Consider the following 26,901-nt stretch of genomic DNA (forward strand, 5'->3'; position numbering starts at 1 on the left):
CATGAAGCCTAAGGTGTCAAAATTAAAACTTTCACATAATGTGTAAAAAACTATGTAAACACAGCTACTCAAAACGTTAGCATAGTGCGCAAAACAGTTGATAATAATCCTATCCAGTTGATAGAACAGATGTTACTTTGGAAAATCTTACGAGAGCAGGGGGCATCTGAGGTCAGCTTTCGTAGGTTGAGGTCTAAGGTACATTGCTTTATGGATCTAAATGGATTTTCATGCAATATGCTTCACCTAAATTCTATGCGAGGAGGGGTGCAACTTGGCTCGTCCTGTGATATCAAAACAAGCCGATCCGATATCGTCGTGCGAGTGCTCAAACTGATTGCATCGAGCCGTAAAACAAAATTTGAGCGCCACCTGCCCACCAGCGACCTCGGGCGCACTCAGCAAACGATGACATGGGACCATGCCTCTCATTTGGTAACGTCGCGTGTTCGTGGATCGAAGCTGTACGTTACATAAACGGTGGTTCTCAAACATCTGCTGAAGATGTCGAACGATGCAGGTAATTGTTGTTTGGCGGTGACGGCGGCCGGGACATAGAGGTAGGAGAAATCTTCATCACTTTTAATGATAGTGTTAAATTGTTATCGCCTTTATTTCTTAAAGTAGTCTTAATGTGTGGACCATACGAATGCCCATGGATTAACGCACCGCGTGAAGTCGTGCATCGGCTATAGGTGGTTACCAATATTAACTTAGCCAGAAATGAGAGCGTTCCAAAAACGAGCGGCTTGAAACATCAGTAACAGACTTAGACATGTTTTGGGCAGCGTTCAAAGTGCAAGTTATTGGTCCTGCTATGTTTATGATGACAAGGCTACAGTGATTGATAACATGATTTACGATATAGAGAAGATTGTAAGAACACATAGTGTAGCTATTTTGTCAGTGGCACACGCGGGGTGTTAAATAAGGGATAACTTGCTACCCTCGCAACCCTTCCCTTCAATGCCTATTACGCCCGTGTGCACTCGTCAGTTAGTAACGAAGAATGCACGACACCCCGTTTTTGAATTGCCTGATTATGCCACTGCTGCGTTTTTAGACATTCGCGAGATAATCGTGCAATTATGTATAAATGGTGATATCAGACACTAAAACAGGCGTAGAATCTTTGCCTTAAGATGGCTTCCCCCAATAACATTGCCTAAAAACAACATTGTACCCACTTGTACTTCCGAAATATTATCGTCATATGATGCACATGATGCTGGCTGCCACAAAATAAGAGCGTCAAAATCGTATTGCTCAACGGCCGACATCCAGAAAAAAGACCGCTGCAGACTGCCAGTTGTGGACAGCCACGTCACTCATACACAGTGCTCGCCTGCCTTGTGAAACGCCCGGTGTGGTATGAACGAGTTAAGAACACGTGACGTGCTCGGTGCGTGATGGCCGAGTGGTTAGAGCGTCGGTCTCCCACGTGAAGAGCCCGGGTTCAGATCCCAGTCGCGCCATGGGCCCCTGAGCGTTGCCATAAGTGCAGCTGCTGGCGTGCCGTAATAGAAGCGTGACCACCTGCGTCGCGTCAAAAAGACGGGATAATAGTACGCACGTTACCCGTCCCTTATGAACAAAAAACGAATGCATGCTGGGGCACAGACGGAAGCCGGCGGCCAGCTGCGTGAAATGTTCAGAGATAGGCAAATGACGCCATTTTAGATCGCACGACTTCTTGTAAAATGAACTGAGCTTCAGCCACCAGTTCTTTTCGCAGAGATGACTGTCATGGTCCCATGCAGTTATTTTTGCACTCTTTTAAGCGGGGATGAATGAAAACGTTACTGAAGCTGTGATGTCTGCGCTAGGAGACAGACAACTATGCATGCTCCAGCTGTCTGGTTGCCATTCTTTGCGCTAGGAGACAGACAACAATGCATGCTCCAGCTGTCTGGTTGCCATGAATTTCGATACGTCAACCAACTGTGAACTGCGAACAACGAGAACGCCGATTTTTTTGCGCCGAGCCAGGTGTAGTTATTTTCACCGGCTCCCCCCGCCACAACGGATTTTTGCAATACTACGCCCCTAGTTATAAGTGTCTTGAACACACCGACAAAACTAACCGTGTCACGTGCTCTGCGAGAGAGTAGTGACGTCACTCCGGCTTCAATCACCCTATCTCAGCGACGTCACCCTGACTCCATTCACCCTAACTAAGTGACGCCACTTAGACTTCAGTCACCCTGCCCCATGGCGTCACCTCGCTTCAGTCATCCTGTAGAGTGACATCACCGCGGTTCCAACCACTCGGACTCAGTGACGTCACTTCGGCTTCAGTCACCCTGCCTAATGACGTCACCCCGGCTTCAATCACCCTGCCCCAGGCCGGCCTCCCCGGGTCACGTGACTTTACCCAGACCAGGCGGAGCTCTGCGCCCCGGTGGGAAAACACAAATCAACCATCAGAGTTACGCCAGCTGGCAAGGGAGGCCTTTGTCAGCTGTGACTGTGCACCGGCTGAGTTAGACTAATCAACCCTGTGCGTGGGAACGGCCGTATTTTACCGTTTGAATGTGATGGGTTGTCGGCAAGGTCAGCACCCCGCGGGAAAATTTGGCACCACTGACGTCAAAGGTACGCTAGGTCGCCGAACCCTGGGCCGAGTTCTTCACAGACCTATGCACCCAGGCTCCGCTTATTGAGGTAGTCAGCTGTAACGCCTTAGGTGAGCGCGTCACACGCCCGCGTATTACGCGCCTATGAAGATCGCGTGTTGGCCCAAATGTGGGCGAACCATGGAATCAGCTGATTCAGCCCAAGCAGACTATGCGCGCAGCAATGGTGCGCTCGGATGTTGTTCGATTACACATTTGGAGTGCTAAAAACGGCACCTCCGGAATAAAAAACATGTTTAGAATCTAAGTGAGCAGAGCATAACAAAAGCACCTTACCTATTTTCACGCTGATAATGTTGTCTGACTTCCTTTTGGGACGACGATTATACCAACACACTGAGACTTGTGGCTTTACTGCACCGGTTTTGGGAAGTGTAACGCCTCGGACAGAGCTGTGTAGCCAGAATATTGGCATAGGCCAGCATCACTACCCATGAGGCTAAGACGTGAGACGCATCTGAATATGCGGTTCCAGCCAATAAAAAAAAACATCACTCGCCGTGCTTGCGCAAGATATCCAGCCAAAACCAATTATGTCAAATCTCATTTTAGAGGGTGGAAGAGGGAACCAGGGACCAGCACTGGGAGCCAGGCACGTGCCTGTCTAGCACCAGGACTAACGGAAACGGAACGGACTAACGGAAAACAGGACTAACGGAAAAACGGATTCAGGACGGACGCCGCCGCTGTGTGCCGCTTTCTGCCGCGGGGGCCTGCGCTGCCCGCCACCGCCCCAGAAGTGGCTAGAGAGGGAACCGCATGGGTAAGATGGAGGTTAGCAGGGCACCCGTGGCAGGCCGGCCACGTGATAGCCTGGGGCGGGTTCAGCTTGGCTCGGCCTTTAAGGGTCAGAGGCTGGCTTCCTGCCAAGAGTGTTTGCCGGGTGAACGATGGCGAGCCCAAAGTAGAAAACCAAAGGATGCAAGGTAGGGAATCCCATTGAATCCACGTGCGGATCTCAGTGCAGTCTGTACCATTTCCTGGCATGGTAGGTGTCAATTCATTAAAACCATCCTAACCTTCGTACCTCTTTTGAAATAAATTCGTTCCAGATGGTTTGCATCGATGACTTTAGGCTGCGGTTACCTGCAGAACATAGCTTGTTGCATATTCCCTGAGCCCACCACCCAAGTTGTGTCGTCCACTTCAAGAGATAATTTGGCTTTCGCTCGTTCGCCAGACAGGACTGGGAAAGCTTTTACACGCTGTGCAACTGTAGCCCCCGCCTGGGTTTGACGGTCTGTTGTTTAATTTCATCAGTCGGTGTTTATCCATGGAAGTTATTTGCCCCTTAGAATGTCAACCAAGCTGATTCTCACTCTTGTAGGCCTCAAAACCTTTTCCGTTTCGAGTTTTGTCCACCTCGACGTTTTGTCCCCTGACAAAGACATAGTTTCGCAACATAAGTTGGGGGAACTGGACAGTGAAAAACGACCCAACCTACCCCACAATATGACAACAAACAGGTTTCTTCTCAGATTCGGATCATTGTCTTCCTGAAGTTGGAGAGGACTGGAGCCCAATTTGAGGTGGGGGTGGGGGTGGGGGGAGCTGAACGTCCGCCGAAAACCTGGTGTTGCGCTGTACAGGACATGATGTTGACCGGAAGGGGATAGTGATCGAATGTTAAGTGGTGAGTAGTGAGGCTAGTTTCGCGTGGATCAGCTGTCATAGAGATAATTCCTCAGTCCCAAAATATCGAACAAGGATAAAACCTGTCAACAAGACGCTTTTGTTCGTGCTGGCTAGCCATGTTAGCAGCGTCTTGGCGCCACGATGACGGGGTGGTAGGCAGGCGAGTTTTTGTTCTTGGCAGTGGCGTCACAGATTTTCCATTGCAATGCCATTACTCTTCTGTTCTCGGTTCTACGGTAACCTAGCATAATCGTCAGATTGGTTGAAGGATGCCTTCTTGTGGGGAATCAGCGGAAAAATCAGGAGTAGCGCCGAGCTTGAATATTGAGCGCATGCTTAGGAACGCCGGATAAAGTATGTTACAACAGATCATATCGGGCTTGTTGTCATTCCAGGTAACATCCCGCACGCCATGTGACAGCAACGGTATTTTTGTATCTATTAGTAATGCTTCCAACTGGTCATTGGGTACAAGAAGCGTTGCCAAGGAGGATCGTTTGGAGGCTTGTTGGGGTATGTTTACCCTGGAAGTGGCGGTTGGGCTATTTTTCAATCCGTAATATCGATTGGTGATTGGGAGTGTCACGCCTGAAGTGATAACACAGGTTTGAGTGTCAACTGACTTGGGTCAACGGCATGGGACATATATTTTCACACACAAGGAATTCCTAAAACAGAGAGCGACCCAATCCGTTGGAAGCTATATGTGCTGGACATAAAATGGACTTAACAACGCCATTGCCAATGTCTAGCACGTGCTAATCCAAGAGCCAGCATGGTGAATGACCCTGTGGCATGTAGGTCAACTTTGTACTGAGCTCTGCAACTTTCACGTTGAAGACAAATGTGCTTTTAAGCATGCAAGCTCTGGCAAATTGAGTATTAAGCACAGCCCTGTCCGAAGGCAATACCGTTGCCTGCCATGGATCATGCTTTGAAATTGTTTCTGAAATCAGTTCAAATACAAGGACACCGCACCGTATAAGCTAAAACAGCCGGATGTCAGTTTAGTTCACACGCATCATTTTGCCTCAGTTTACAACGCGGTGTCAACAGATTACCAAAAAACTCCCTGAGAAAAGGTCGAGAAAATAATAACCCAAAGCGAAGGCCAACAAAGCCCACGTTCAACATGGCAAGGAGCAATATTAATTGCGGTGGCTTCTATAGCAAGCGCCTGCAAGCTATGTCTTGTCAAATGTTCTTCCTTTTGCTTTTTTAGGTACAGTTATGGTGTTTTGTCTCTACAATGCACGCTAGCAACAGCTGATTTGTCCATATATGTCCATATATTTCGTAACTTTCCACAAGATCCAGTGGCTTTTTAAAAGTTACGCGTTATCATTGATAAAAACGGGCATAAAAGAGACAATGTGAAACCTAGTAAAAATAGCCTTACACATCACACATCGGTCAAGGGATCATCTCGGTGAATCACACTACTGCATTCACATTGTAACATCACACACAATCGAATTCACACACGCACCCACTCATGTGCCAACATTCGCCTCACTCAGTAGCAACTCCACAAGTTGGCGCTTGAAGCGGCCTAGACTCTGAACATTGCGCAAGTCGGGCGGCAGGCAGTTAAACAAATCCGGTGCTCTGTAGCTAAATCGGCGAGTGCCGGAGTTGCTCACCGGCCCGGGGCGCCTCAGCTGGGTAGCCTGTCGCGTTTCATGAGTGTGGTCAGCATGTGTGAACATCGTGGCTTGATCTGGTGGCTGACCCGTGAGTAAGACTTTTTCGAGCAGGCACAACATATGATGTCTGACGGGCTGATCAGCACTAAGCCATCGTAGATCCCTGACAACATCCGATATGTGGTCACACCTTCTCCTTCCGCTCACAACCCGCGCGCAGAGGTTCACGACTTTTTGCACGCGATGGAGCTGGGTGGCTCCGTGAGTACCATGCAGTGCTATACAGTATCTAATGGAGGAAAGGACTAGAGCTCCGACAATGCAAACAAGAGTGTCTCTTGGGAGTACATGCTTGGCATGGGATAGGGCCATCAGAGCGCCCGTCGACCTGGCAACAAGCTGATCAATGTGCGGTTCAAATGTGAGATTTCTGTCCATCACCACACTAAGGTTTTTGACAGTATTGCTTTCAGTGATGACAGCTGACCCAAACTTGACATGCACAGGGGCATATTACGCAGCATAGCCTTTGTCCCGAAAACTGTTAACTGTGTTTTTGTTGTATTGACTTTCATAGAATGGTTATTAAACCAGTCCAATACATTTGACAAAGTACTCTCCATGGTTCCGACAAGATGCTGCATTGCACTTTTCTTTCCAATAACCAAAATCTGTGTGTCATCGGCATATTGTATCACTGCAGCACCTTCCGAATATAACGCTAGATCGTTCGAGAAAATTGAATGTAGGAGCGGTCCGAGGGCGGTACCATGAAATACCCCCATCCCATTCGGAAGACTGCGAGAGCGTGCAGTATGCCCTGAAAATATCTGATCTGAACCTGTTGGGTATGCCCGCAAAGGTAGCTTTCAAACCATTTCGTGTCAATATTGTATATCTTAAGCTTGGATAAGAGAAGCTGGTGATCCACAACGTCAAAACATTTTGACAGATCTATGAAAACAAGCAGAGCGATCTCCCCAGCATCCATCGCGGTAAGTATTTTATCAATCATTACAGTAACAGGTCTCTGTTGAAAAACTCGTACGATATCCGTGTTGTGTATGCGAAAATAAATCACGCTCGTTAAAATATGAGCTAAGCTGATGATGAACAACACGCTCGACTCTCTTTGCTATTGCTGGCACTACAGAGATTGGCCTAAATTGGGTAGGATCGTTCAAATTACTGGTTTTCGGGAGCGCTGTGACAAGAGCGTGTTTCCAGGCGCTGGGCACCGTTCCCTCAATGAGACTGCTATTGATGACGTCAAGTAGGGGACAGCCGACACCACGAAAAGACTTCTGCAAGAGCTGCGTCCTAAGTTCATCTAGCCCACAGGATGTCGTCGGGTTCATCGTAGACATAGCTGCAAGCAGCTCATCGCATGACACAGGACGCACCTTAAATGAGCATGTCATAACTCGGGGGAGCCTGACTGGCAATGCTGTGCCCTGGTTCGGGACGCTGGCGGCAGTCGTAGGCCCTACCTTCACAAAGTAGTCATTCAGAGTATCAGGATGAATGTTAGGTGTGGCTGACGTACCCTGTTTACTGCCAATAACCGATTTAACGCACCGCCACATGCCGGAGTGACCTGCTTCAGAAATCTGCTTCCTAATATGATCGCGACAGTCCCGTCTAATAGCTGCCCGTGTCTGCTTATTGAGTGCCTTGTACTCAGCACGCGAACGGCACGCTAGAGCGACGCGACGACGAACCGTCAACACACGCGTATCAACTGAGACAGGCGGGGCGGATTGACAGCGCAGTTTAACGCGCCGGGCAGGCGCGACGGCATTCAAATGGGGTGTAAACACTCCCAGAAATGAGTCCCACTTCTCAGACGTCGTCGCACTTCCATAGACGAGAGACCAGTCGGCATTCACAAGCAAATCATTGAAATAATCAAAATCGACTCGATTCAGGCAGCGGGGTGTGATGACATTGGTTTGGCGTTTCCCTTCCGATACTTTCAGCAATATTCGCGTGAAGTCATGCGGACTACATTGACAGGCGGTGACACCACAGCGTTGGATGAGGTCCTTGTGATTTGTGATCGTAACATCTAACAGCGAGCCAGCGGGACGGTACGTTGGACAGGAATCGTTACACATATGCAGATTGTAAGACCTTAACAGTTGCATCGATTTCTGATAGCCGGTGCCTGTGCTCGAGGCAATCAGGTTGATGTTTAAATCACCGGCGATCACTATTGGGCAGTCATGTGTGCACATTATACATTGTAGCTGGTTCTCCAAATCATCGAGATCATCAGACACCTGTGTTAGTGGGATGTCGGTACAACGACCCGAAAATAATCTGCTTTGCTTTAGCGGGTCGGACAAGGGTTCAAATAATCTCAAGATTCGATGAACTAACAGTATGAGGCGTTTTCAGAACAGCCACATCAAACAAGTCTCGCGCCAGAACTGCGACCCCTCCGTAACCCCTAGGCAGTCCGCTGTCTGCAGGCCGGTCGTGTCGGTACAGCCGGTACCCATCAATGTTCGGCAGCCGGGCGGGGACAGACGGCCACAGCCACGTTTCACTGAGTGTGAGAATATCAAACTGATGCATATCAGTTATACTGTGACGTAGATCTGGCAGTTTGGGTTTCGAACTTTGTATGCTTAACTGCGCGATGTGTAGTTCACCCGCACGGCACTCGCCGCGCGCCCGCCACCTCACCCCTCCCCTATAGCCCCGGCGCCGCGATCGCTTGCCCCGGCGCGCCGGCCGGCTGTCACCCGAGTCAGGCCCGCGGCCACCAGAGGGCCGGCCCGCGCTCACGCCCGCACCCAAGCCGGCCAAGGCAACCCTGGGCTCGCCCCTGGCCGCCGCGGTGACCTGGCGCGGTCCGCACTCAACAGCTGACCCCGCATGGCCCGAGGGCACGCGCCGAGCCGGGAGCCAGGGATTTGGGGCCAGCAAGGCGGCCCGCACGATAACTTGGGCGACCGCCAGGGTCACCAATAGGCGGAGCAGCTGGCGATTCATTGCAGAACACAGGCTTGCCGCTGGCTTGCTAGCTTGTCCGCCCCAGAACTGGAGCGGAGATGGTTGTAGTCGCGTTGTTAATAGGCTCAGGAGTCGCCGGAAGTTGTCACCTCGGACCCGTCGCTGCACAGCCGGCAGGTAGGTGGTTCCGTCTCGGTAGTCACGGTAGTCACGGTAGTCGGTGGCGATTCTCGTGATCATGATTGTGCCATTGGCTGTTGATATTTGAAGACTATTCGTTCTGAGGCATTAAAGTTGTGCAGCGATCACGTATTAGGACAATCTGGACCCTGCCCAGATGTCGGGGTCTCATAAGACTATCTCAAGACCTCAAGCTGCCAAAGGCTGCTGCCTCTGCCATTGCATGCATCAAATGAGACTGGTCGATGCATGGATTTTGCTGGCTTGTGGTTGACAGGCATCCATCCCAATTATTTGTGTTGGCTTGGACAAGCTGATAAGATCTAGAACGTCTGAAGTGCCTGGCATGACTTTCACGGCTGCCATGGTCGATTTTTCCAAAACAACAGAGGGTTTTTGGCATCTATAGTCAGACATTTTCACAACATGAGAAGCGCCGCATTTTTACGTGCCAGCTGAAGCCAAGAAGGCCTGAGGATCGCACCATTTTTGAGGGATTGCACCATTTCTGACGCACTGATGGCCACACCCATGGGGATCGCACCACTCCTGACACACTGATGGCGCCGCCCATGGGGATCGCACCATTCCTGACACGCTGATGGGTCCATCCATGGGGATCGCACCATTTCGCATACACCAATGGCTCCATCCATCATGGAAATTATGTTTGGTTGTCAACTGCAATCACTCGTAGTTGCATTTTCTGGACAAATATTAATGACTGTATCGTAATGCTCGCTAAATGACATGCAATGGGCCACGAAGGCTCAAAATGTCCAGTCCATGGTCTAAAAAACATGCAGGTTGAGGCTGCTTATATGTGTCCAACCGAAAAATTAAGGACGAGACGAGCCGAAATACAGTGAAGAGAGAAGATTGATATGATCGAAGCACTAATCTTAGGTTCAGGATCTTCCGGGATCTGAGATACATTGTGAAAAGTTCTTCTACGATAGTAGATCCCTGATGCAAAGTTTATCGAAAAGTCAAAGGGCTTTTGTGGTCCAGGATCTTGCTCCTGGCTTCAAATGACCCCTTGGGGCCAAAGGAAAGACGCTGGCGTAGCGATTCTCACTCAACCCCAGATACAGTCTCACACTCACACTATCACAGTCTCACACCCTAGATACAGTCTCACACTCACACTCTCACCGTCTCACACCCCAGATACAGTCTCAGCCTTTACCGCAGCTCTCGCCGTGGCGCTTCGACCGTCCGGAGGGGGCAGCGCTCCCCTCGCCTCTAGAGGTGGCGCTGCTGTGTTCCTGGAGGTGGCACTGGTGTCGTTCGGGCTCTGTCCAAGGCCAAGCTCCCAGACAACGGTCGCTTGGTTGAGAGAGGAGATGACGGTCCAGTGGGGAGACGGGTGGCAGATAAGTAGATGCCTCTCAGTGTCAACGAACCCAGTATATGTTGCACAACATAACCCAACAATTTCAAGCCTTGTGAACATAGTCTTGCCCCGTTAAGCCTTGGCAAGCCTTGTTAATCTTGGTAACGCTAGATTATGTGTATCTTGGCTGAATAATGTATCAACGATGTTCCGTCATATTAAAATGTCGTCTTCATGGAAATGACATGTACTTACGCTAATCCAGAACGCGTGATGCAGTCGTCCTATTACGAATCTTTCGGGTGAAATCACAACGCTGATATGCTTGCAAAGGACTGGAGTTCTAATGATGCTTGCTAACTTTGGTTTTTGTACCTCACAATTTCTATTGGCTTACTCTGAATTTCACAACTTGTGCCATGATGGCACGCAACGAGAATCAGCAAGATTTTTTAACATTTGTTTTTCCAAGAATTCAGCAAGAATCGTCGCGATGCCAAAAGCGTACTGCAGCACTCCTGCTATTTTGCTGCTGTGTTTTGTAAGTGCTGAAGATCTGTGTAGCTTTTATATCGATGAGATTGTCCCAGAGATTAAATAAAACATGCTTCGATGCCAAAGAAGTGGTTAATTGCAATGAATTGATGCTTTGCATTACTGTTGGGTAGACACCACTAATTCACGTAGTATAGAGCCTCCAGCAGGCTTCACCAGTGCATTAGCAAGCAGTCGACGTCCTGAGCTCAAATCCATCCACCCCGGCCTGCACAACACAAAATTGTAACGCAGAAGCCTGCCCCGCCTATTAGCTAGTGTGCGTGAGACAAAAACTGCCGGAAGAGTATGACGCTGGCTGGAGTGCCAGCCGTGGGAGCGTAAAACAGTGCGGGGGAGGTCCCTGAACCATGCAGTAGAGGGGGGGGGGGGAGGGGTGGGCCGGGGCGTCAGCGGGTCGGCCGGACTGTCGGGGTTGCGCCGCTGCCAAGGCTGAAGACACGCCCCGGCAAACACAGTGTGCCGTGCGAACTGCCGGCAGAGGCCACGCCGACGAGGAGTAACATCCGCGTACGCTGGTCCGTCAGGGAGCACACACTGGGGAGGCGGGGATGGAGACCTGCACATACTGGGCCGCTAGGGGGCACACACCGGGGAGACGGAGGTGGAGACCCGCGCACGCTGGTCCGCCAGGGAGCACACACTGGGGAGGCGTGGGTGGAGACTCACGCATGCTGGTCCGCCAGGGGGCACACACTGGGGAGGCGCAGGTGGAGACCCGCGCACGCTGGTCCGTCAGGGAGCACACACTGGAGAGGCGTTGGGTGAAGACCTGCGCACGCCGGTCTACATCTTAAAATCGAATGATTACAATCGTGCGTAAGGTCGTATGACATCCAACAATCGTATACTCCATCTTTCCATTACCCAAGTGTACCCTTGTAAGTGTATCCCAAGATTATCCTGTATCCTCCCGCTTCGCTCTTAGCCCAATCTCCCAAGCACATTTGCACCAAATTTCTCCTTATTCTGAGCCCAATCCGGAACCATTATATTTCTCTTTCATACACATGTGGCTCAGAAGCCCAACGGAGACCGGTATGAACGCTGCTGGGACAATGCAACAGGCGAGCACCAGACAACACATGTCGCATCAGCCCTGGAACGTCATGTAAGTCCCGCGCAGCGAATAGTCATGGTTTGGGGGTTGGACTTGAGGTGTGCACATCATTTTCGTGAGGGGGACACGGCCTCGGGGATGCTCCAATGTTGAGCCTCATCTTCCAAGGCCGTCTGAAGTGGTGCAGGTCTTGTCATGCGTTCAGCTGCTCTGGCCGTTGAGATCCTTCGTCATTTTGTGGCGATCGGGAGAAGAAATGCAGTCGTAAACCGAGGCTCAGTCTGGATACCCGGCATCCCGAGCGGGGGGTGTGGGAGTGTGAGTGTGTGGGAGTGTGAGTGTGTGAGGGTGTGAGTGTGGGAATGTGAGTGTGGGTAGATACTCTTCTGACCAGGCTTATCCGTAATCTGGGCTGGTCTGTCCACACTCTTAGTGGCAACCGTTTTCCCTGAAACTAATCGGATGTTATCTTATCACTGAGCGTTTGTGCGTTTGTGTGTAGATAACAGTGAGAGTTGTGGTGATGAGACAGCCAATCGATGATATGCCAACCCAAGCCAGCAACTAATTTTAATACTTTGCTGTCGTTTTTTTCACAAGGTGCTGCTCTGCGTTTCTGGTAACAATCTGCTTATACTGCACTGCACTTGCACTTGCCGCTGGTAATAATCTTGCCTGCATTCAACTTGATCGGCAAATGAAAATAAGCACGTACCAGCCCTGACGTTATCCACTGTTCCTTTTTGGCTAGCTTACATTATGCAAGTGCGAACATGACGTCAAATTGACACTAATTTAGTGGTATCATGAGACAAGCAGACTAGTTGTCTGGTGCTCTCTGATAGTGGTATGCTGTCTCGAGACCAAATGAAGACAGTCCTCTGTGAACGTGAAGAAGGAGAGGATACGAATCAAGAGTTTATTTACAGCGCACAAATCACTCGACACACTCGCTGAAGTCAGGTACGTGACGAAACTCACTCTACACGCGTCCGACATTCAGCAGCAGACAAAAACAGCGCGAAACATGATTCATACACATGCATTGCCTGTATTCAATGCAGTGCAATAAATAAAGTGTTTCTAGCAGCCGAACAAGGCAGAGTTGACCGAACCCTTCATCATCTTGGCCTTCTTCAGCAGATCTAGGCCTCCTTCATGTGAGCCTGTCAGCGCTCTAGTAGTGAGAGGGCTCTGAAATGCATAACACAAACACTTATGTACACTCACTTCGTGTGATATTGCGCTCACTCCATATGAAGCAATCTCTGTTACTGGGCAATACCGCCACAAACACTCCCAGACAAAAGAACGGCCGAGTAGTCACATTTATTTGAGGTAGTCAGTACCCAGTGTTGCACAAGATTGCACCAGGTCGAAGTCTGTAATCTATCGGGGTGATGAGACGTCAGGTAATGAACGCATTCGTAGTTAATTGGTTATAGAGTCATCCTGGCGTAAGAGAAGCATCGAGTGAAACGGAAACAGTCTTAGTATCTCTGCATAGATCATACGTAAACAAATGACGAGGAAGTAAACGTTATAAGCGCCATTAGTGAATACTTGGAGCTGCCTGAAAACAGAGCGCCCAGGCGCCAAGCACAGTCAGTTCGAACAAAGCGTGAAGTCAACTGTGCCTACTCGCCGTTACATATCCAACCCTAGCCGACCTCAACTGAGCCCCGACTGACCGTAGGCCGGGGCAGTGTAGCCTCCGTGTCCGCCGTAAGGCGTGCGGTCGTAGCCGGCCGGCTGGTAGCCGTGGCCGCTCTGCTGGTAGCCGTAGCTGCGGGGCTGGTACGAGTAGCCCGCGGCGTGCGGACGGGGGCTGTACCTGCACGGGATAACGAGGCCGCGTCAATGGCGTGGGGGGAGGGGATCTTAGCTGTCACTGTTCTACGTTGTCTCATTCGAAAAAATACTCATAGTGAAGCGATCTTGATGCTGGCTTAAAGTGGATGTGGAAAGGCACATCAGTGCTGATTGCCTTCTGTGGCACAGCTTGCTGTACCAAATATAACAAAAATCATCTCGCTGTTTTTTGTTCAATGTGCCGCACCGCAACTGTAAGCATGAGCACACCACGGCTCTCTGTGGCGCGCCCAGCCCCGCTGCACACTCACGCGTTGCCGTGGCCGTAACCCTGGTCGTGACCGGCGTAGGTCACGCCCTGGTAGCCGGCGGCGTGGCCGTAGCCGGCGGCAGGGGCGTAGCCGGAGCCGTAGCTGGGGCGAGCCGATGCGTAGGCCGACTGGTGGTACGTCTGCACGGGCTGGTAGCTCGGGCGATAGCTGCTCTGATGGGGCGCGGCGTACCCCTCCGAGGCGTAGCTAGCCGGGCTGTGGTAGGGCGAGACGGGGGCGTAGCTGGGGGCGGCGCCGTGGTAGGAGGAGCTGGGCGAGTAGGCCGGCTCGGCGTGGTACGAGGGGCCCGACGAGTGGCTAGTAGACGGAGCGCGGTAGGACGAGGAGCTAGACGAGTAAGAGGGGGACGGAGCGTGGTACGAGGAGCCCGACGAGTAAGAGGGGGACGGAGCGTGGTACGAGGACCCCGACGAGTAGCCAGTAGATGGAGCGTGGTATGACGAGCTGGACGAGTACGAGGGGGACGGAGCGTGGTACGAGGAGCCCGACGAGTAGCCAGTAGACGGACCGTGGTACGACGAACTGGAAGAGTAAGTGGGGGACGGAGCTTGGTAGGACGAGCCAGAGGCGTAGCCAGCCGACGCCGCGCGGTAGGAGCTGGCAGGGGCGTAGGTGGTGGAAGGAGCGTGGTACGTGGACACTCCGGAGCTGAAACGAGGCCGAGATGTCAAACGAAGTCAGCTGAATTCCTAAAAAAAATACATGGAGTCGGTTATACGTTGCCCGTGTGTGCATGCCGCACGAAAATGTAAAATTGGCTCGGAAAAGGTGTGCTCAAACTAATTTCATCCAAATCATTATAATATGATGAATATGGCACGATTCTGCCCCCTCTCCCCTCCCACCCCCATTTCCATGGATAAGACTCTTCACTTACTGCCGGCATCTCAGCTGGTTAGTTCTCCCCAGCGTATGGCCAAAGGAGGTGACATCGATCAGCGACTAACTGCACCGAGCCGAGGCTGCTGTGGGAGAAGCTGGTGGACGAGCTGTCCGTCTTCAGGTCCTCAGTCGCCTTCTTCTCCTCGGCGGCCAGGCAGGCCGTGGCCAGAAGGCCCACCACAAACAGCTGCCGACGGAGCGGCCGATCAAGTCAAGGCATGGCGTGGCAGGACAGGTAGAGGTAGGACAGGACAAGGCAGTACATGACAGGGCAAAACGGGACAGACACATTACAAAGTCACCAGCATAACAATGGGTCAGTAAAGGAGGGCCATTCAGGCAAGATCAAGTCGAAAATTCCGTTACATGTGGTACGGAGTAAGGTTCTGGCTCGGACCAGTCACCCTGGTATCCTGCACTCGTAGTGTTAACGGGGTAAGTATGAAGCTTGGCAATCGTTCATTTATTCAGTCTCTCATGTTACTGGCGAATCCCGTCCGAGTGGATTATTGTTTGATTAAATACACGTTGATATTACACTACTAAAGCAGTGAAAAAAGTAACCACTTGGGTAGACTCATAGAAACTACACCACATTAATTCATTCGAAGATGTCTCGTCTAACGAGTTGAATTTTTGACACCTACGGCCAGCCCGGCTGTTCGGTGTTTACCAGATGACCTTTTGAGGTGACGTGAGATGAGATGGCCGTTTGAGGCCATAGAAGTTTTGCCAAAATATTCGGTAGAAAAATACCTCACATATGTATCTCAGTAATAAGTGCAGCCAGACAGAAACGAGTTGGTATGCCTTACGTATTTTCAAGCATGTGAATTATCTACATTACGTGATCAAACTGAACCAAAAAACATCGAGGTGATAACCTTCCTTTGATCTGATCTGAACCTGAACTGACCCGACCTTATCCCATGACCCTGATCTGTAATATTGTATGGCTGTGTGTGGTATGAAAATGTTTTGTCTCCTTGTCTCCAGCTAAAAAGCTCTATAAACATGATGACGATGTTCTGGAAGATCTGAAGGTATTCGATGGCTCGGTGATTTTGTTTCATCATTAGCACCCCAAAAGACAGCACGCAAAATCCAAGGCTTTTAAAATAATTGCATCACCAAAAGAAAACTCTAGTAAATTATGGCACCAAGATCAAGTGAGAGAGCACGACGCAAGTTTCTCTTTATGTAAGCCGAAATCCATTTTTATAGCTTATATATAGCTATATATAGCTTATATATATATAGCCAAGTATAGCTTACGTAGTGTCCCTCCGCTAGAACACTCGATAGCGTAGTTGAATACCAATCTTAAAAGACAACTTTAAAGAAAACTACCCTCTGCCCTCTGTACTGTCGCGTCGCTGTCCTCAAAGGAAGCTTCAAAACCCAAACCTCGTTTTTTAACCAATCGACGTCGATTGAGTCTGAACATTCATTTGTTAACTGCTGAAACTATTGGAAACAGTCGTCTTTAGCAAGCAACGCCAGTCGGCTAAGTATACCTTACGCTCTTTGTTGTCTCAAACTCGAATGGAATATAAAAAAACGTATGAGCAGACTTGATGCATGTTGTCAGATGCATAGTTGTCAAGATAGTGTGGTATCGATACAATAGTTAATTGCTGACGGGTGATAATCATTAGATTAAATGCGATGTTACCTCATTGAATCACCTACTTCCACACACACACACTGCACATGTTATGCGAAATCACCTAATTTTGTAATCAAGATAAGCATTCGGTTGTCTTAGAATCCGAAATATTGCGGGACAAGTTAATGCATCAGCCCATTCGAGGGTGCACAAATACAGGCTATATGTGCTCGTTACCTGATGTGGCGGCTCCTGTCCACACGGCCCCAACTCACCTTACTGAACATGCTTAACGCTTGTGAGTCCGACTGCAACGTTCACTGACTGCACATGAGCTCTGCGTCTCCCTTATATACCGCCGACAGCGCCACACCACTTTCCCGCCTCTAGCACGGGGCGTTGGCACGCGCCAAGGTTGACACCCACCCAGAGACCCACCGTCCCCTCGGCTGACTTGAGAGGGGGGAGGGGCGTAGCCGGGGCGTGGTACTCTGGCAGGCAATCTTCACTCCGGTCATGACCTGTGATAGTTGGGTGTGCGGTCTTTCTCATGTGCGATCACACAGAGGCGTCTCTTTGCCACCGCGGTGGTGCACACGATGTGAGGCAGCGTTTAGATGAAGATTTCTGTGCTGAGAAATGAGTGCTGGGTGGAGCACTCGCAGGCCCACTCATGCTCGAGGTGTTTTATCTTGCATATCAACGGGACTGACCCAGTGTTCATATACGAGGCCAGGGGCGAAGGGCAGAAAACGATTACCCCAGCCCTGCCATTTTAAAGTGTTTCGAATAAAAATGGCCTTAAGCACGCCTATGTTTACGGCGCCACACACCATTGCAGAATTGCAACTATAGGGAAGCGCTTTTGATCAACTTGGAGCAACCTGAGATGGGTTTCATGTGTTTGAAGGCAACACTGATGATGCAAAGTCCCGTTACGTGACGGTAACGTCACTGCCACACACCAACGGAAAATATCTCGGTTCCCGCCCGCCGTCCGCGCCGGCAGCAAATTGCCGTTGAGTGACTCTAATAAAACATAGCGCTCCTCAGTAACTATATATGCTACAGACATAACGTTGGTGTCGAAACATCCGCAATAAATACCCATGAGTCTACTGAGAATTCAGGCTCGCTTGCACGACACGCCTGGGACCATTTGGCCAAATTTCTTGCGCAAGTTTGCATCCCTCACCAACCATCGGGGAGAAAGGTTCTATAACATTTGTATTATTTACTTGATGTGCTTTTTCAATCGGCGAGTCGCAAGCGCCATATATGTGAAGATGATGGATTTAATGACTGCTTAAACTGTTGTCATTATCGACGAAACTATAACTGCCGCTCTCGTCGTCGTTAATGGATTGTGCATTAGATGAATCTGTGACTCCAACACTTTCTTCCAAAGATGTCACAATGTATGAAGTGACGATGTTGAAAATGTGGCATCAATGCTGTCAATGCTCGCATCGAACGCTCCCAAACAATCTCGCATGCAGAATACGTCAGAGCCACTGACCTAAATATCGTTTACCTGGTAATAATGTAGGGCAGAGAGGTCCGAGACAGGTGAGATCTTGCAACACCAATTAAGTCCATTTCTATTACGGTAACTGGACCGTGCAGCTGCAGGACATCTTCCTCCTTGGTGATGGTGATATTCAGGTCAGGTCTTGTCACGGCATGCGTATACAGCATTTCCCGGAGAATACTCTGTTCAGCCAATTAAGAAAAAGAAGTTTCAAAGCTTTAACATAGTCACTCAACATATCACTGTTTCAGTTGAACAAAATTGCAGATATAACTGGAACACATAAATTTTGGCCACCGTTGACATAAAGTTGGCGAAATCCGGTTACCCATTTTTCGGGGAGAGCCATTTCCCTAGCAGGACCCCACATTAACACTGTGTCCTCCGTCCCCCACCAAGAGTCTGGCTGTGCCCTTGACCCCATGGGAGGAACCCGGATTTCATGGGACTCCAGGTGCATATGAGATCCTTGGGTCATAATCCAAAACCTTTTTGGGCATATTTCTACTTGAGGCATAGCAAATCATCTTATAATTTATTTCACCTGTTGTACCTGACTTTGCTTGGCACATTAGATTTCCAGCAGGCCAATTGCCAGTCGGTGGCCTCAGCTGATCAGATGTTCTGAGCCTCTTTGATGTTGAGGTCAGACGGGATTTCCTGTTTAGGTGAGGTGTTTTGGTATTTTTGATGTTCCGAACAGATGTTATTTGGAACGCCAGAAGTGCTAGAAGTTTGTAGGTAACGTAATTTGTGTTTTGAACCAATTTTGCATCCCCGAAAAAAATGGCATTCGGCATTGATCTTTGTTAGAAGAGATCGAGCGCTTAATAGATATGCTGTGAGCATATTAGATGTTTTAATACAGTTTTTGGCTGAAGAGCTGCACCCAGGCCTGGAGGCGCTTGACAATGCCTTCCGCGTGATAGTTAGGTAACAGGCAGTAACCAGTAATGACTCAGGTGACTCAAGACTCTAGTCCGACCAGTGCCCGGGGCAAGGCCGGTCCACTCCGGTCCACCGTCAACTCGTGCCCGATGATCATGGAACACTGAGAATATAGCCACTGACAATATGTAAGACGCAACAACGATGAAGGCGTATTGAGGAGATTTTACACAGCAGGTGACTTTGTCCAACATTCTAACTTTGGCCTGAGAGAGATAAATGACTCTCTCATCTTTTAAAGCGCTGTCTTAAAGATTGAGTCGTACGCGACTTCACAGGCTTGACCTGAACCGATATTCGCATTCCCCGTGGCACGTGTGGAGGGCGTTGTTTTACAAAATAAATGAGTGGGACTGGTTAGTGAAAAATGATTTTACACACCAATGAATCAGGCCAACAAAGGGGTTGGAGCCTAAGTTTGGGAGATTTAAGGCCTCAAAACATCAAACGGCATCCCGTGCGTGGTCTAGAGCTTTATCTCCAAGTTTGGTCGCATGGTGTGCCTGTCATGTCTAGTCAGCGGAGGTCAAAGGCAGTCAGCGGAGGTCAAATGTCATTACCGTTTTAACACCTCATCGTAGCATGTCAAGAATCTGTGGTGTACACTTAGTGGAATCAAAACGAACAAACATGTGCTTTCACCTCACAATGTAACCCTGTTCTGGGCCGGAGAATGTATTTCTCCCCCCCCCCACACTTTTTCTGTGGTCTCTTTAAAACGGCTATCTGTTGGTGGTTGAACATTCGAAATTTTCCTAAATATTCGTTTCCACAGACTGAGTCAAATCTTAGGATCCATGGTATGGTCAGGAGCAGTTCCAGTGCTCAATTTTGGTAGGGAACTCAAGTGGGATTTCACGGTTATGGCAGGATGGTGACTCTCGAAGTTGTACGCGCTGCCTAGCATTCGCGGGACTCGTACTTCCGGCAAATAACACAGCGTATACAAGATTGTGAAATTGCAAGATACGACGCAGCATGGCAAAAGCGGTTTCAGGGCACAAAAAGCAGGTATTTTCAAACCGTGTCAAATGTATTACGGGTGCAAAATGTAGAGATGTAAAGACGCTGTGGTAAGTTGATGCAGAGCTTTGCATTCCACATGAAATCTAAGCAAAACATGGCATATGCTCTAACAAAGTAGTGCCCCAGTTTGGCAACAGTGTCGTAAAGGAATGCAGTGTCATACTAAACTGTCTACTCCTTGCTCTGAGCTGAATCCGGAGTCCATTATGCTCCTGTGTAGTATGTGCTCCTTGCTCCTTCCCATGTAGTGCAGAAACACAACATTGACTTGTATGAGCAATGCTGGGACGATACAAAAGGCGAGCGACAGGCGACATAAGTCGCATCAGGCTTGGAGCATGTTTCAAGGGAGTGTTATACATTTGAAGAGTTGGAAGAGAGCATCAGATGTGATGAAGTAACCTCACTTACAGCTGGTAGTATCCGTTTAAGTGGAGAAAAACTATCTAAAGAATAAAAGTTCACTTTTTAGTACATATACTGTTTATCATGTCCTTGTTTGACTGCTCCACAGAACACTTGCGTGACAGTGTTCACTTGTAGTTCTCCGATCTTCCGAGAGGTGGCGCGCGGCGACGCTAGATGTGCGCTGAATCAATTTTTTTGACTGCGTGTGCTTTGGCCTGTTCTCGTGGTGCCCTTGTCTTTTTATCCACGGCTTTAAGACGTGTATTTCTATTCACATCCTTTATTATGGTACTTTTATTCAGCTATTAGAGGATGGGCTTGGCTGACGGGCCTGGAGCGCCCACCTATTTTTGGTATGGGGTGCACGGGCTTCGGAGATGCTGCATTATTGAGCCTCATTTCCTCAGGCCGTCTAAAACTGGTCGGGGTCCTGCCATGCATTCAGCAGCTGCTGTGGCTGCTTCAGGCCCTTCGTCACTCCGTGGCGGACGAGAGAAGAAAATGCAGTCGTGGGCCAAGGCTCAGCCTGAATACCAGCCAGCACGAGTGTGGAGTTTGAGTACAAACTCTTCTGACCAGGATTTTCCGTAATGTGGGGCTAGTCCGTCTGTGCTCTTAGTGGCAGCACCTTTCCCTGAAACTTATCGAAAGTCAATGTATTACTGAGTGCATCGTATGCTTGTGTTTAAATGTTATTGAGAATTGTGGTCATGAGACAGGCGTCAGATGATATGCCAAGCCAGGCCAGCAGTTGATTGTGCTGATTTTCTTGCCATTTTTCGTCAAATGGCTTATGCCTACTTTGTTGACGGCAATGTCCTTATACTGCGCCGCACTTGCACTTGCTGCTTGCAACAATTTGGCCTCAATTGAATTTGATCCGCAGCAGAACATACGCACTTACCAGCCCTGGCGTTATTCACTGTCGCAGCTTAGCCGGCTTACGTTAAGCAAGTACGAACGTGACGTCATATTGCTACTGATTTAGTGTCATCACGAGGTAAACCATCTCGTTGTCTGTTACATTCTGATAGTGGTTTGTTATCTCACAATTGGCTGAGCACAGTCCTCTGTGAACGTGGAGAAACAGAGAACACAAATCAAAAGTTTATTTACAGCGCACAAATCTCTCGGTACACTCGCTGAAGTCAGGTACGTGACACAAAATCACTCTGCATTCCTTCCACACTCCGCAGCAGACATCAACAGCGAGAAACATGATTCATGCGCATGCATTGCCTGTGTTCAATGCAGTGCAATAAATAAAGTGTTTCTAGCAGCCGAGAAAGGTAGAGTGGATCGACGCCTTCATTATCTAGACGTTCAGCAGATCTAGGCCTCTTTCCTGGGAGCCAGTCAACGCTCTAGTAGTGGGAGAGCTCTGAAATGTACGAAACATTCCCTTATGTACACTCATTTCGTGATACATTGCACTCACACCGTGCAATGTACCGCAAATGTACCGCAATGTACTCCCACTTCGTCAGACATTGCATTCAGTCGCTATGAGGCAATCCCTTAAGGACGAGACGATACCGTCACAAACACGCCCCGCCAGAAGAGGGGCCGAGTAGTCACATTTATCTGAGGTAGTCAGTACCTCATGTTGTAGAAGGTTGCAACAGGTCTAGGTCTGTAGTCTACCGGGGCGATGATACGTTTTAGCAAGGAACTCATTTGTACTTCATTGGTTATTTACAATCGACCTGGCGTAACAAAAGCATCGAAGTGAAAAGAAAACAGTCCTAGCATCTCTGCATAGATCATGCGTCAACACATGGCGAGGGAGTAAACATTCTAAGCGTCATTAGTGACTACTTGAAGCTGCCTGAAAACAGAGCGCCCAAGCGCCAAGCACAGTCAGTTCGAACAAAGCGTGAAGTCAACTGTGCCTACTCGCCGCTACGTATCCGACCCTAGCCGACCTCAATTGAGCTCTGACTGACCGTAGGCCGGGGCAGCGTAGCCCCCGTGTCCGCCGTGAGGCGTGCGGTCGTAGCCGGCCGGCTGGTAGCCGTAGCCGCTCTGCTGGTAGCCGTAGCTGCGGGGCTGGTACGAGTAGCCTGCGGCGTGCGGACGGGGGCTGTACCTGCACGGGATGACGAGGCCGCGTCAATGGCGTGGGGGGAGGGTGTCTTAACTGTCACTGTTCTACACTGTCTCATTCGAAAAAAGAATACTCACAGTGAAACGATCTTGATGCCGGCTTAACATGGATGTGGAAAGGCACATCAAAGCTGACTGCCTTCTGCATCACAGCTTGCTGTACCAAATGTAACAAAAGTCATCTCGCTGTTTTTTGTTCAAGGTGGCGCACCGCAACTGTAAGCATCAGCACACCACGGCTCTCTGTGGCGCGCCCAGCCCCGCTGCACACTCACGCGTTGTCGTGGCCGTAACCCTGGTCGCGACCGGCGTAAGTCACGCCCTGGTAGCCGGCGGCGTAGCCGTAGACGGCGGTCGGGGCGTAGCCGGAGCCGTAGCTGGGGCGAGCCGGGGCGTGGGCCGACTGGTGGTACGTCTGCACGGGCTGGTAGCTCGGGCTGGTAGCTGCTCTGATGGGGCGCGGCGTGCCCCTCCGAGGCGTAGCTAGCCGGGCCTGTGGTAGGGCGAGACGGGGGCGTAGCTGGGGGCGGCGCCGTGGTAGGAGGAGCTGGGCGAGTAGGCCGGCTCGGCGTGGTACGAGGGGCCCGACGAGTAGCTAGTAGACGGAGCGCGGTAGGACGAGGAGCTGGACGAGTAAGAGGGGGACGGAGCGTGGTACGAGGAGCCCGACGAGTAGCCCGTAGACGGAGCGTGGTGCGACGAGCTGGACGAGTAGGTGGGGGACGGAGCGTGGTACGAGGACCCCGACGAGTAGCCAGTAGACGGAGCGTGGTAGGACGAGCTGGAGGAGTACGAGGGGGACGGAGCGTGGTACGAGGAGCCCGACGAGTAGCCAGTAGATGGAGCGTGGTACAACGAGCTGGAAGAGTAAGTGGGGGACGGAGCGTGGTAGGACGAGCCAGAGGCGTAGCCAGCCGACGCCGCGTGGTAGGAGCTGGCAGGGGCGTAGGTGGTGGAAGGAGCGTGGTACGTGGACACTCCGGAGCTGAAACGAGGCCGAGATGTCAAACGAAGTCAGCTGAATTCCTAAAAAAAATTCATGGAGTCGGTTATACGTTGCCCGTGTGCGCATGCCGCACGACAATGTAAAATTGGCTCGGAAAAGGTGTGCTCAAACTAATTTCATCCAAATCATTATAATATGATGAATATGGCACGATTCTGCCCCCCTCTCCCCTCCCACCCCCATTTCCATGGATAAGACTCTTCACTTACTGCCGGCATCTCAGCTGGTTAGTTCTCCCCAGCGTATGGCCAAAGGAGGTGACATCGATCAGCGACTTACTGCACCGAGCCGAGGCTGCTGTGGGAGAAGCTGGTGGACGAGCTGTCCGTCTTCAGGTCCTCAGTCGCCTTCTTCTCCTCGGCGGCCAGGCAGGCCGTGGCCAGAAGGCCCACCACAAACAGCTGCCGACAGAGCGGCCGGTCAGGTCAGGGCATGGCATGCCAGGATAGGGCAGGGTAGGGCAGAAATGGGCAGGGCATGACAGGGAAAAACAGAGCATGATAGGACAGAGCAGGGCATGGCAGGACATGGCAGGGCAGGACAGGGCAGGGCGGGACTAGGCACGGCAGGCCAGTACCAGGCACGGCAGGGAGGGCAGAGCAGGGCAGGACTAGGCATCGCAGGGCAAGACTAGGCACGGGAGGGAGCGCAGGGCAGGACGGGGCAAGGCAGGGCAGACACATCACAAATCCCCTAGCATAGCAATCGGTCAGTCCAGGAGGGCCAGGTGCAAGCACCACAAACGGCTACCAGCAGAGTCGCAGGCCAGATCAGGGTACGCGAGGCCACTTCAAGTCATGTCAGGCAAGATCAAGTCAGAAATTCCGTTACACCTGACGCGGAGGAAGAGCCTGGCGCAGACCAGTCACCCTTGTGTACAGCATTCGTGGTGCTAACGGACTACGTACGAAGCTTGGCAATCGTTCATTTGTTCAATTTCTCACGTTACTGGCGAATTATGTCTGCGCGGGTTATGGTTTGATTCGTGCACATTGACATTACAGTAATACAACAGTGATAAAAAACAACTACTTGGCTATACCCGTGAAAAGGCATTACACATTAATCGTCAGATCATGACATTACGCAAAGGACGCTTATTACAATGTGAAAACGCGTAGTGATCAATGTAAGCCTTTATTTTGTAACGCAAAATATCAACATACCCGTGACGTCACTGGAAGTAGTGAGCAAGTGTTAAGTTGAAATATTAGATACCTCACATGTGTAACTGAGTAATAAAGGCAGACAGCCATAAACAAGCTCGTATGCCATACATATTTTCAAGTGAATGAATTATCGATATCACGTGATAAAAATGAGCCAAAAAACATCCAGGTGGTAACCTTCCTGTGATCTGATTTGACCTTGACCTGACCTGACCTTATTTCATGACCCTGATTAGCAATATGGTATAACTATGAGTGGTAAGGAAATGCTTTTTCGCCTTGGTACCAGCTACAAAGCTTTATAACTGTGGTGACGAAGTTGTAGCAGATCTGAAGGCATTCGATGATTTGACGATGTTTTTTCACCTTCATCGCCTCAATAGGCAGCACGCCAAATCCAATGCTTTCGAAATTATTGCAGCGTGAAGAGGAAACTTTAGACCATGTTGGCACCAAGATCTGAGAGATCTTGACTCAAGGTTCTCGGTATATAAGCCCAAACCAATTTTTCGAAGTTAATTATTCCATTAACTTTGTTCCCCATCTACACACGATATGAAATCTGCCTGATGAAAGGTAACGTGGATTGCCTCTCCACTAGAACCTTCGATAGCGTAGTTGAATACAGATCTCAGTAATGTTGTGGCTTTACATATAAGGGTGTGTTCGACGCCATGGATATCTAGAGCTACGTAACTACGTATTGGCATGAATATTTTTCACATTTTTTGCGGTATAACAGATATTGCGGTATAGCATTTCTTTTGCGGGGCCACCGATCAGAGAAAACAAAATTAGGGTGATTTGTGGTTAGACTGTCGCGAGACACGTACCAAGGGAGCAACAATGGACATCATAAAGCAAAGGTGCTTTTGAGCTGCCACTTATTAATTACCAGACGGACCAGCACGTCTAGGGCGACTCGTGATCACCGATGCTTTTGGGCGGTCCGATGTTGATTTTCTATGGATCAATGAAGCCACGTGATCCTCATCACCGATGGGCGAATCTAGCATCGAATCACGTGACGCCGAGGAGGCTGTATGCCGTCTCGGCACGGACTAAGTCAACGTTCTCTACACACAAGCAGTCGTCTTCAAAGAAAAGCTTTGAAATCCAAGCCTTGTGTCTTAACCAATCAGCGTCGATTTGATTTGGGCATTCGGTTCTTAACTGCTGAAATTGTTGGAAACAGTTATAGTCAGCGAGCAATGCCAGTTGGCTAAGTATAACTTACACTCTTTGCTGTCTAAACTCAAATGAAATATAATAACAAATGAACAAGCTTGACTGTATTTTTGCAGACGCCCTCTTCAGGTGGTATGAAAATTTTGGGAAAGCGTGGAACCATGTGACTAAGAGTTCAGAGTCAAAGGTTTACGGTACATTCAGTAGCAATGAAGAGTGTACAGTAGAATCTTGATAAGCGATAGTACAGACATAGAGAGAGTCTGCCATCGATAAAATGATTAAATGGTGACAGGTGACAACCATTGAAATAAATGCGATGTTACCTCGTTGAATTACCTAATTTCACACAAACACTGCACATGTTATACGAAAGCCAGCCAAATTGGTATGCAAGATAGGCATTCGTTTGACTTAGAATCCGAAAAATCACGGGAGAGGCTAGTGCATCAGCTCATTCGAGGGTGCGCAAATGCAGGCTGCATATGCTCGTTAGCTGTTGTGGCGGCTCCTGTCCACACGGCCCCTACTCACCTTACTGAACATGTTTAATCTCTTGTGAGTCCGACTGCAACGTTCACTGACTGCAGCTGAGCTCTGCGTCTCCCTTATATACCGCCAACAGCGCCACACCACTTTCCCGCCTCTAGCCCGGGGCGCCGGCACGCGCCAAGGCTGACACTCACCCAGAGACCCACCGTCCCCTCGGCTGACTTGAGAGGGGGGGGGGGGGGCGTGGCTGGGGCATGGTACTCTGGCAAGCAATCTTCATCCCGGTCATGACCTGTGATGGCTGGGTGTGCGGTCTTTCCCATGTGCGATCACACAGGGGCGTATCTTTGCCACTGCGGTGGTGCACACGATGTGAGGCAGCG

The 26,901-nt window shown here is 49.9% G+C and overlaps 2 protein-coding genes across 2 annotated transcripts; both read right to left on the bottom strand.

The window, feature by feature from the left end:
• Window positions 1–13,680: 13,680 nt before the first annotated feature.
• LOC119093740 (DNA-directed RNA polymerase II subunit RPB1-like) lies at window positions 13,681–16,931 on the bottom strand. The gene is made up of 4 exons (XM_037216747.1): window positions 16,920–16,931; window positions 15,101–15,222; window positions 14,133–14,450; window positions 13,681–13,843 (listed from the first exon to the last, which is right to left on the bottom strand). Exons 1-4 carry the CDS (start codon window positions 16,929–16,931, stop codon window positions 13,681–13,683), a joined length of 615 nt encoding a protein of 204 aa, XP_037072642.1.
• Window positions 16,932–22,371: 5,440 nt separating this feature from the next.
• Window positions 22,372–26,572, bottom strand: LOC119093751 (DNA-directed RNA polymerase II subunit rpb1-like). The gene is made up of 5 exons (XM_037216758.1): window positions 26,561–26,572; window positions 23,949–24,070; window positions 23,157–23,648; window positions 22,504–22,646; window positions 22,372–22,385 (listed from the first exon to the last, which is right to left on the bottom strand). The coding sequence occupies exons 1-5, from the start codon at window positions 26,570–26,572 to the stop codon at window positions 22,372–22,374; spliced, it is 783 nt and encodes a 260-aa protein (XP_037072653.1).
• Between the last annotated feature and the right edge of the window lie 329 nt (window positions 26,573–26,901).

This window comes from Pollicipes pollicipes, unplaced genomic scaffold (genome assembly GCF_011947565.3).
Source record: "Pollicipes pollicipes isolate AB1234 unplaced genomic scaffold, Ppol_2.1 Scaffold_1600;HRSCAF=1878_pilon_pilon_pilon, whole genome shotgun sequence".
Lineage (NCBI taxonomy): Eukaryota > Metazoa > Arthropoda > Thecostraca > Pollicipedomorpha > Pollicipedidae > Pollicipes > Pollicipes pollicipes.